The sequence below is a fragment of the Eleutherodactylus coqui genome, chromosome 13 (assembly GCF_035609145.1).
Source record: "Eleutherodactylus coqui strain aEleCoq1 chromosome 13, aEleCoq1.hap1, whole genome shotgun sequence".
NCBI classification, from domain to species: Eukaryota; Metazoa; Chordata; class Amphibia; order Anura; family Eleutherodactylidae; genus Eleutherodactylus; species Eleutherodactylus coqui.
The window spans coordinates 86,213,891-86,223,478 of NC_089849.1; the positions used below are offsets into that span (position 1 = coordinate 86,213,891).

Consider the following 9,588-nt stretch of genomic DNA (forward strand, 5'->3'; position numbering starts at 1 on the left):
TTTAAAAGGCATTTGCTGCGGATCCTCTGGGCGGACGACCTCCGCAGTGAAAACCCGTTTGTGTGAAGCCTGTCTTCAGTGGTGGACGTACTGCTTCCAGGTAACATGAGACCCTCTCCACAACTCCTGGCACCACTGACCAGAGTCTAGTCTCTTAGCAGACTCAGCTGGTGTGGGCATTGCCAACACGCTCCCATGCACATGGCTGTAACACAGCAGCGGACACCCTCAAAAGATGTAGAGCTATAGTACAGCCCCTGTAGACTGATGGAGCTCTGCATGCCAGCAAAGTCATACAGCTTTATTTTTCCTCAGAGTTGGTTTCCATATGCCCCCCCCCCCCAAATAGAAAATACAATGTGGTATGCTCCATCAATATCAATTAATTATAAAAATAATATATACATATACACATTTTATTTTATAACAGGGCTTCCCTACATAGAATGCCTCTAGGATAAAGTGGGTCTAACACACACCACAGTATGAGAGGCAGCGTACAGCCGCACAGTTTTCCAATATACTATCAGTTCCTCACAGTTTAAGATCTTGCTTGCCGTCAGCAAATGGGAACCTTCATCGTTCACTTAAGGGATTAAAAAAAAAACGTGTGATTTCACACCACTCTGGCACATGCGTTGTAACAAGCCAAGCTCCTGTATCATCATCATCATCATCATCATGTATTAACAGGGGAGAGTGCAATATCAGTCCGAGAACGTCACAGATATCAGACTTGCAAGGCTGCGTTATATGCGAGTGCAATACGTTTCGCGAGAAAAATCACAATCGTGATTTTCACGTACTTGAAAATTGCCATTATGCCATATAAGAGCAAAAACTCCCCATGCCCGCATACGAGTGCGATGCAAATTATTTTTTCTGCTCCCCTAGGGAAGAATGGGCGATTCGTGAACAGAGTCGCCCCATAAAATAGGATGTGCAGCAATTATTCTCTTGCATCACTTCTTCTCGCATGTAAATGCATCAACTGAAAATAATGGGTTCTTTTTCCATGCATCTCGCAACATACAGAAACTGTGTGGGAAGGGGGCGGGGGACCAGGTATTGTCCGTGTAAACGCACCCTCATCATACAACCTGGACAGATTCTTATCCTCTAGAAGTAAACCATGAAGGATCCTACCGAATGAAAGCAAGCAGAGATCTTCAAAACCAGGAGAAATATAGTATCCTCGAAAGCTGGAGAACTTTACACTATATAAAGAATGACGTTTTCTAAAACCCCTTTAAAACAATGTAGAGGTGCAGAAAGGTTCCTAAACTACAGCGGATGAAGCAAGAGCTGCACAAGCGGGTAAGGGGACAGAGGGAGCTTTATTAAAAAAGAACAAAGTCTATAAAAGTGACAGCAGACGGTATGTACAAATGAAGGGGAAGCCTCAGCGTAATCCAGTCTGCGAGCTTCCTGCTCCTGGGTGCTCCGGGCTGTGGCGGTTCTGGAAAGGAATGAAAGTCCGGTCAGTTAATAACTCCTAGAAAAAAAGCAACAGAACACACGGTAAAGGGAGCGCCAACATGTTACACGTTCTTCTCCAGCCATGTATATCGCTAATATATCTGTGGGGTCCAACTGCCAGGACCCCCACTGAACCCCAATATGAAGGAGTTAAGCGCTACTGCTCCTTCACAGGCTTTTGCTGCACAACGTTCCCATCCCCCTGGGAGCAGGGACCCAAAATGTAGCTTCTAGGAGTTCTGGGCGCAGCGGGTGACCAAGAGCGCCGCCAGAGGGCCATCTGTATTTCTTGTTTTACCCGGCAAATCAAGTTCATATAAAAGTGAGGCCAGTAACCGTCGTGTAAGGAAAGTCCCACAAAAGCATTTGTTTTTTTTGCGTAATTCAATGGGGCTTCTCTCTCAGAAAAATATATATATCGCATGCTGCATGTTCCATTTTCGGTGTTGCAGTGCGTATTTCACCCACTACATCACTCTGCACGGAAATTCCACCCGCAGCTTCTTATCCTGGGATAAAGCAGCAAAGTGGAGGAACCGTTTTTGGGAATCTCTTCCTCAGCTATTGCTGAGCCTCTCTGCTAGATACACCCTCAGCGTTCAGACGTTTATCCCAGCAAGCACTGAGGAAGAGCTTCACCAAACTGCGAAACACGTTTACATGCTGGTTTTAATAGAGAATCCTGGTAATAAAGTAATGATATCATACCTGGAGGTGGCACCACACACCCAAAATAGTTTATGTCCTTCTACATGGCTAAAATGTTTACCCGGCTGGGTATAATGTTATTTGGGGTAAGCAGCACTTTCTATATTAGAGAGTCCTCTACCGTCTCTCCATTTTCAAAATCCGTAACATTTTATATTTTTCCGTTGACTTAATCATACGAGGGCTTGTTATTGTGCGGCGAACTATAGCTTTTATTGGTACCATTTTTTGGGTGCATATAAATGTAGAACTTTTTTTTTTTTTTTTTATTTGAGGGTAGGGAGAAAAAAAAAAAAAAAAAAGATACATACATCAATATTGCTGAAGTTTTTTTTCTTCCATCAGTGATGACCATGCAGCATAAATGACAATTTTTTTTCTGCTCGTATCAAATAGAAAAATTTCCCCCTGTATTGTGAAATACAGCAGATTATGATGAGTATAAGCAAGTCGAACGGACTTTTAAATAGCACACTTTGCTGCTTTTTATGAATGGAGAAACATAGTAGTAGTTAAAGGGTTACTGATTAATGATGTGACGTGTTATTCCACATGAAGCAGAGGGCGGCTCCGAAAGTCGGCGTCTGAGCACTCATGTGAACCTTAGTAATGTATAAATTGTGTACGGTGCTGTTCAAATGTATGCCTGAAGAGAGCGGGTAAGCCCGCAGAAACGCGTAGCAAAAGAACGAATAAATTATTTAAAGTTATCTACGGACAGTGTGTCCTTTATCTCTGCTGGAACCCACGAGCGCGGGGGAAATTTTTCTATTTGATACGAGTGGTTATATAAACAGCCCGTTACGGCTGTTAGCCCCAGAGACGCTCTCCGATAATCAGGATTCGGGACTCCAGGGACGCTACAAGCCAGCTCGGATACAAGGTGCCGGTCAATCTCCTGGACAGGAGTTTTGACCGAGCACCAGGTGAGTACTTAAAAGTATCTCACATCCTTTCAAAATCGTTTTGTGTGAATAGGCGCTGATTCTTGTTATTTTAATTTTTTTCTGCAAGTTGGTAAAATTAGCATACCAAAATGTACATAGATATATTTAATGTATTTACTTTTTTTAGGTATTTTCACCTAGAAGTCCTAGAACTTTTCAATTTTTCCATCGACTGACTTTTTTGCACAACGAGCTGCACTTTTTATTGGTACTATTTTTGTGGTCCATATGGCTTCTTTGATCACTTTTACGGGAGGCAAAAAACAAAAAAAAGCATTTTTATATATAAAAATTGTGTTTGCAGCAGGATAAAAAGTTAGTGTAATTTATTGTACGGGTCGTTAAGGATACAGTTATACAAAACGTGGGTTTAATTAAGAAAATTTTATAAACAAAGAGAAAGTGCACAAATGTATACATTTTTTCAAACACTTTTTTTATGCCCCTGTAGGGAGCTTGAGGCTGCAATACAACAGTCACATTATTGCTTCTCATAGCGATCACAGGCCATGGCAAACCCACAGGCCCTCCGCTTCTGAGCCCGCACCATCCATAGGACGTAAGGTTACATCTATTCATGGTAACCCCTTCCTGTCCAGGACATACATTTACGTCCTGTGGCGGGGAGGTGTTAATGTTGTGATGTTCTTGAATGCCGTGTGGCCAAGATCTACAGGCTGCAGAACGTTGCCCATGTGATGGTCTTTCAGACCACATGCCCCTTACCTTTTTTTTCTTCTTGTCTTTTTTCTTTCTCCTCCTTTCTGGATCGTCTTCTCTTTGTTTCTTCTTCTTTTTCCTGTGATCGGAATCTGACGGTGTTTCTACAGCAGATACGAGAACAGTGAGAAGTGGAGATTCACCCACCATGTGCAAGAAGCCCCCGTACAACATACAGACCTGGAGGAGCGGGCTCCTGTGTTCTGCTTTGCTTGTGTTTCTTATTCTTTTTCTTTGGGGGCTGTATGTGCATCAGACGACAGTGTTCTGGAAGCTGGAAGAGGAAGAATGTCAGGAACGCGGTACGTGAGGCAGGACAGAGCGTATACAATATAACGGTGGAGGCCATCGCACTAGACAGCGGTCACTACTACGCAGCAATGCTTCCCTAAGTGGGCTTGGTGGAGGCCTCTCTGGAGTTCTGCTGGCCAATTCCCAGTAAGGCTACACACACACAGGCAATATGGCGATTTTCATGCTGAACTAAGGCGTTTTCTTTTTTCGTAACATTTCCAAGGCTGCTGTCTAGCTGGAGAGAAAAGCCTTCTGCGTTATCCCCATTGCCCGGGTCACTTTCTACCGACACAGCAGCAGCCGACCACTCACTGCGCTCTCCTCCTCCAATGTACGAAGGTCAGTACTGTGGTCTACTGGGATCTAAAGCCTCAAAGTTTTAGGGGTATTGGGAGGAAATCACATCTTGGAGGTATATGAAGAGGTCCTGCATACTACTCTGGCTTTAGGTTGGGTGACATTTCAGGGGATGTCTATGTCCATCGCAGCAAGGCATGCGTCCATGAAAGATTTTGGCTCAGCATGGACAAGTTATCCACAGTGATGACATGTAAAAGGCCAATCAAGTCCTGTAGCTGAACAACATGACTGACACGGTCTTGTGCCGGGTTGTCCGTAGAGTGAACGGGCTGGGGTCCCATAAGGGGTCACTAGATTGTCTCCAGCGCCGTGTATTTCCCAACAGGCGTACTACAAGAATACATCCGACCTCACAGCTGGGTCACACCAGTAACCCTATATTTCCTCTTACCGGGCCTGCGTGTAGTCTGAATCCAGTCAGTAGTGCGCCCGTCAGCGGCGTGAAGGAATTTCCACAAATTGGGGGCTTTTCAATTAAAGATCGCAGACTGCTGTTATCCTGAGAGCCGGGGGTATCGATCATACCTGCAGGGAGGACAACAAGAAATGATAAGCCCAACATGACTGCTAGCATTGGCATCAAAACCTACAGGTCGTCTTCTGAACCCCCCTAGCTTCTGCCGTCTACATAACGTAGACGCATAACTGGCGACCTAGACCCAAGCAGAAGGGGGCGGCGTCCTCATTTATATAGAGCCTCTGTCCAATCACATATAGGCCTAATTCCCACGGGCGGATTTCCGCTGTTTATCACGCAGCGGAAATCCATGGCATTGTCCCGCAGCTATTAGGTTCAATAGAACCTAATAGCGCAATGCTTACGGTGCAGAATTCCACTGTGGAATTCCGCCCCGTGAAATCACCCGTCCTCACCCGGGCATGTTCTGTTTGCCGCGGGCATACGCACGGATGGCTTTCATTGCAGTCAATGGAAACCGTCTGTCATGCTATCTTCCGCTGTAGCACAGCAGAAAATATTGTGAAAACGCTTCCCAGCCGACAGACGCCCGCGTCACATGACGCAGTCAGCGCGCCACGTGACGCTGCCGGTGCGTCATCTCTGTGGTGGCGCCGTGACGGACTCCGCTGCAGTATTCCGCTTGCGGAGACAGTCACGGCCGTGTGCACTAGGCCATATAAGGAGTGATCCAAAGGCTCCGCAGCCTCAGGAGGAGCAGACAGGTGGGCACGTACAGTAACTACCTACTATAGATGTGGCAGCGAGGAGGGTAAATTCTGCCCGTAGCCACAATTATGGGGCGCTTACTGTAGACACATCCCATCTCGTCACTTATAAATCTACATGCAGGGAGAACCTAATAGTTGCTGCAGCAAAGTGTGGGCATTTAAAGGGCTATCCCGGCACAGACTGACACTTTAAAATAAGCCATTCTGTAATAGATGCATGCTGGGAGCTGTAACCGTCTGCTGCTGTGGTTACTGCAGAATGATGCATGGCAGACCAGCGACTACTAGGGACAAGACAAAAAAAAAAAAGAAGCGGGTCCGAGCGACAGGTAAGGTACAGGCTGCCTCTGATAGATTTCAGCATTTTCACAATCTCTATTTTGTGCCCGGACAGCCCCTTTAGTGAACGTTCACACATTGCGGAAACTGAGGAAACGTTTACTACTAAAGTGCTTGGGATTACAGCAAACCCTGCTCCCGTTTAGAGGAAAGCCGCTGCTGACTTCCTGTGACATTACCTGTCCCAACAAATACTGGGACCACAGCGGGGCTGCAGCGCTGGATCGTGGTGGCAGGGAACAGGCAAGTACCGCTCCTCTTCTTATCTTACGTTAAGGGGCACTAAAGGGGTGAGCTTTCAGTACCCCAACAACCACTTTAACCTCTTAACTAAGTTTAGGCTCTGGCTGGGGGGCACAGGCTCAGAAGCCAGAACACTGATCCCCGCTGTTAGTCCCTTACATGCTGCGATCACTGTAGAGTGCAGCATGTAAAGGGCTCAGAGAGAAGGCTTGCTCCCTCTGTGACGTCATCGGCCCTTCGTGATGTAATTGGGGAGGGCTGATGGGTTATCATGGCAAGTGGACACCAGACAATGACGTCCAAGCCTGCCATGGCCTGTGATCGCTATTGTAAGTGGCAATGCATTGCAGTACAGAAGTATTGCAGTGCATTATCATAGCGATCAGAGCTTTTCTGATTCAAGTCCACTAAAAGGGCATAAAAACAAAAAATGGAGGAAAGAAAAAAAAAACAACAAACTTTGACATATTTGGCATCATCGTATCCATAACAAACTGAGCGCACGGTTCATCCTGCACAGCAGAAACTGTAGAGCAACCCGCCCCCCCCCCCCCCCCCACATACAGAGCCAAAGTGCTTACTTGGTTCATGTCGCCCCCTTAAAAAAAATGCAATAAAAGTGATTGAAAAGGCCGTATGTACCCCAAAATGACAGCAGACAGAAAAATATAAAAGATATGCTGCGTCCCTATGGCCACAATAAGCCGTGTCACTGCAGGGTTAATAGGTCAGCCGGGGGTGCGCTGCGCTAGATTAAGTAGGCCCGCTGTAAGTCTCTCCGCGCGGCGGACCCACGCAGCGTTCCGTCTTACCTGGGAGGTCTGGAAGGAAGTTGCTCAGTTTCTCTTTGACTTTCTTGCCGCAGAACTTCCCGAACGAATGCTCCAGATTGTAGTGCAGGATGAGGTTGACGCTGCCGGTGAGATCCGAGAGGCCTGCGGGGAGACAGCGGACAGGAGTAACCGGGACAGCCCACCACTAGGGGCGCACTCACACAGGCACCTGTAAAACCGCTCGCCTGGGGACCGATACCGTGCGGTGTGCAGGGAGCTTCTGTGTAATGCGCAGGCATTTCCGTACGCTCACGGACCCTGGCGCGCAGAAGACGACACGCCGAGTACACGGTCACGGAACGGCATGAGAAATACACATCGCAACCAATGGATTCTATTCACTGCGGATTACGCCGGGGCGCGATCTCTGTTCACTGCGTATTACGCCAGGCTCACACGGGCGCGATGGCATCATGTATGACGCCGGGCGCAATGTCAGCATGTGTCACGCACAATATACGCCGTGATGGGAGCCAGGAGACGTCCATTGACTCATCGCTCCCGCTTGTGCCGTCATGGCATATGAAGGCCGGCTCACACCTCCATGTAGGAATTGCGCATTACGCTGTCTGGTAATGAATTACATGGCCTTACGCGGTTCCGCTCACATTAACGGGGTCGGAAGTGCGTCATCCACGAGCGCAAAATAAAACGCCGCAGGTTCTCTTTTGCCGCGTACATCCACGAGACGGCGCCCGATGGGCTCTACAGTCGCGGATATACCCGCACCCCTTACGTAATTACATGGCGAACCGTCTACGTGGCATCGCTGAGCGACGGTGCCGGAATTTAAAAAAAGACCAACACACAAACCGGTGCAGAGCGTGCGGTCGCCTGCATGAGTACAGTCATGCCAGTACAGTTCGCCATCAGCGGCCTCTCGTATGTTACCTCTGCAGCCGCCTACGGAGATGCTGCACACACATTTGCACGCGGCGGCATTTTTACGCCCCAATAGAAGGAAGGGTTCCCCCGCCCCCATAGACACCCGGATACTGAGGTGCCGGGGAGCCCCACACAGACAACCAGTGACGTCACCGCCGTGCAGCTGATGACGTCACCCTGTCGCTGCGCACAGCAGGGAGGACCCACCTGAGAGCTCTCGGAGGAGATAGAAGGGACCAGACGGCCGCCGGACTCCATCTTCCCCAGCAGGAACCGCCGCCAGTGACGGGGGAGGCGGTAGAGGAGGGCCGGGGACGGATGAGTTGGGCGCCCCAGAAACGGGATGAGGTTTACCCGCCCCAAACCCGACGCCGCCGGCAGCAGAGACCACCGGCGGCCCCCCCGGCCCGGAGGGAAGTGATGGTGGCGGCTCTGAAGGAACGAACAGACCGGAGAAGCCCTCCATCATCTTGCACGAACATCCGGCCAATCAAATGTGGCCTCTTTCCGAGCACCGACCAATAGAAACGTTATACTAAGGACCGCCCCCCTTACCTCAGGCCCTGCCGACCTCCCCGCCACATCCGGTGGGCGGGGCTGCTCCCGCTGCAGCCAATCACCAGCGGCGGACGCATTCGTCTGCACACAGATCGCTTCTAACCAGATATTTACAGAGGCCGTCTTCGGAGCCGCTTCTGATTGGCCGGACGTGTCGTGACGTTTGGTAGACCTGCTTCTGATTGGCTAGCTGTGTAGGCGGTGCTGTGATTGGTCAGCTGCTGCCCGTTGCCTGGCTTACTGCTGGTAGCCGCTCAGTCAGTATGGCGGTGATCGCTCCGCTGCTCGCTTTGGTGTACGCGGCGCCCGGCCTGTGGCGATGGGTGTCGCAGCCCTACTACCTGCTGTCCGCCCTGCTCTCCGCCTCCTTCCTGCTCATCCGGAAGGTGCCCCCTGTCTGCACCGCGCTGCCGAGCCAGCGGGAGGACGGCAACCCCTGTGACTTTGACTGGGTGAGGATCCTGCGGGTGTTGAAGGGCGCCGGGGATGCGCCCTCTTAAAGGGGACGCAGCACTTGTATGGTATCTGCTAATTACAACCAGAAAGTTCAAGATTTTTCAGTTTAGTTTTTTTTTTTCTAAAGTTTTTTTAAAATTTTTCATTCTCGTGTTTGCAGCTGACACTGGGGGCGGCCATCTTGTTTTACTGCAGCGCTGCGCTTTACGGCAGCCCCTTAGGGCCTTTCACAAAAAGACGTGTGCAGGGAGGGGGAGGAGGTAGCTGTGATAATCTGTCCGCTGGTCTCACCTTTCATTGTGAAGTACACAATCCAGTCTGGAGAAGCAGAACTGCAGTGTAAAGCAGGGGGGAGACTAAGGGCTTCTCTTTCACACCATTGATGTAAAGGGGTTTGTTCACAACTGTGCGGTTTTCTCGCGCCTTTCGGTCGGCGCCCCATCTTGGTGCTTATTGCTCACCCATTGAAATGAACGGGTGTAAATATGCCGAAAACTGCGTAGTCGCTGTGCGTCGTCTGCACGCAGAATCGGGGCCGCTTCTTTCGTATGTACTTAAAAAACGGATAATAGAAACGC

General features: G+C 49.2%; 2 protein-coding genes across 4 annotated transcripts in view; one reads left to right on the plus strand and one right to left on the minus strand.

Moving 5' to 3' along the window:
* Positions 1 to 1,318: 1,318 nt before the first annotated feature.
* Positions 1,319 to 8,510, minus strand: MED19 (mediator complex subunit 19). Of its 2 annotated transcripts, none has more exons than XM_066587845.1 (6): positions 8,204 to 8,510; positions 7,091 to 7,213; positions 4,900 to 5,033; positions 4,035 to 4,128; positions 3,861 to 3,958; positions 1,319 to 1,495 (listed from the first exon to the last, which is right to left on the minus strand). In XM_066587845.1, the coding sequence occupies exons 1-6, from the start codon at positions 8,463 to 8,465 to the stop codon at positions 1,403 to 1,405; spliced, it is 804 nt and encodes a 267-aa protein (XP_066443942.1). In that variant the 5' UTR covers positions 8,466 to 8,510; the 3' UTR covers positions 1,319 to 1,402. The 2 variants fall into 2 exon arrangements, with proteins under 2 accessions (XP_066443942.1, XP_066443944.1); XM_066587847.1 differs by having other exon boundaries at positions 1,319 to 1,459; positions 8,204 to 8,509.
* A 242-nt stretch (positions 8,511 to 8,752) lies between these two features.
* The window catches only part of TMX2 (thioredoxin related transmembrane protein 2), an 11,167-nt gene continuing 10,331 nt past the window's right edge, over positions 8,753 to 9,588 (plus strand). The window contains exon 1 of one of the 2 annotated variants that reach the window (XM_066587844.1): positions 8,753 to 9,006. In XM_066587844.1, the coding sequence (XP_066443941.1) occupies positions 8,818 to 9,006 (189 nt within the window). In that variant the 5' untranslated portion in view covers positions 8,753 to 8,817. The remainder of the gene's footprint in view (positions 9,007 to 9,588) is intronic. The other variant, XM_066587843.1, reaches the window with a different exon arrangement.

What these genes read in the sequence shown, in the direction of transcription:
- MED19 (XM_066587845.1), bottom strand. Translation starts at nt 8,465, where the DNA reads ATGATGGAGGGCTTCTCCGGTCTGTTCGTTCCTTCAGAGCCGCCACCA. An exon ending in CTTCCTTCCAGACCTCCCAG is followed by an intron (nt 5,034 to 7,090) that starts GTAAGACGGAAC and finishes TCCTCCCTGCAG; the next exon opens with GTATGATCGATACCCCCGGC. An exon ending in ACAGGAGCCCGCTCCTCCAG is followed by an intron (nt 3,959 to 4,034) that starts GTCTGTATGTTG and finishes TATCTGCTGTAG; the next exon opens with AAACACCGTCAGATTCCGAT.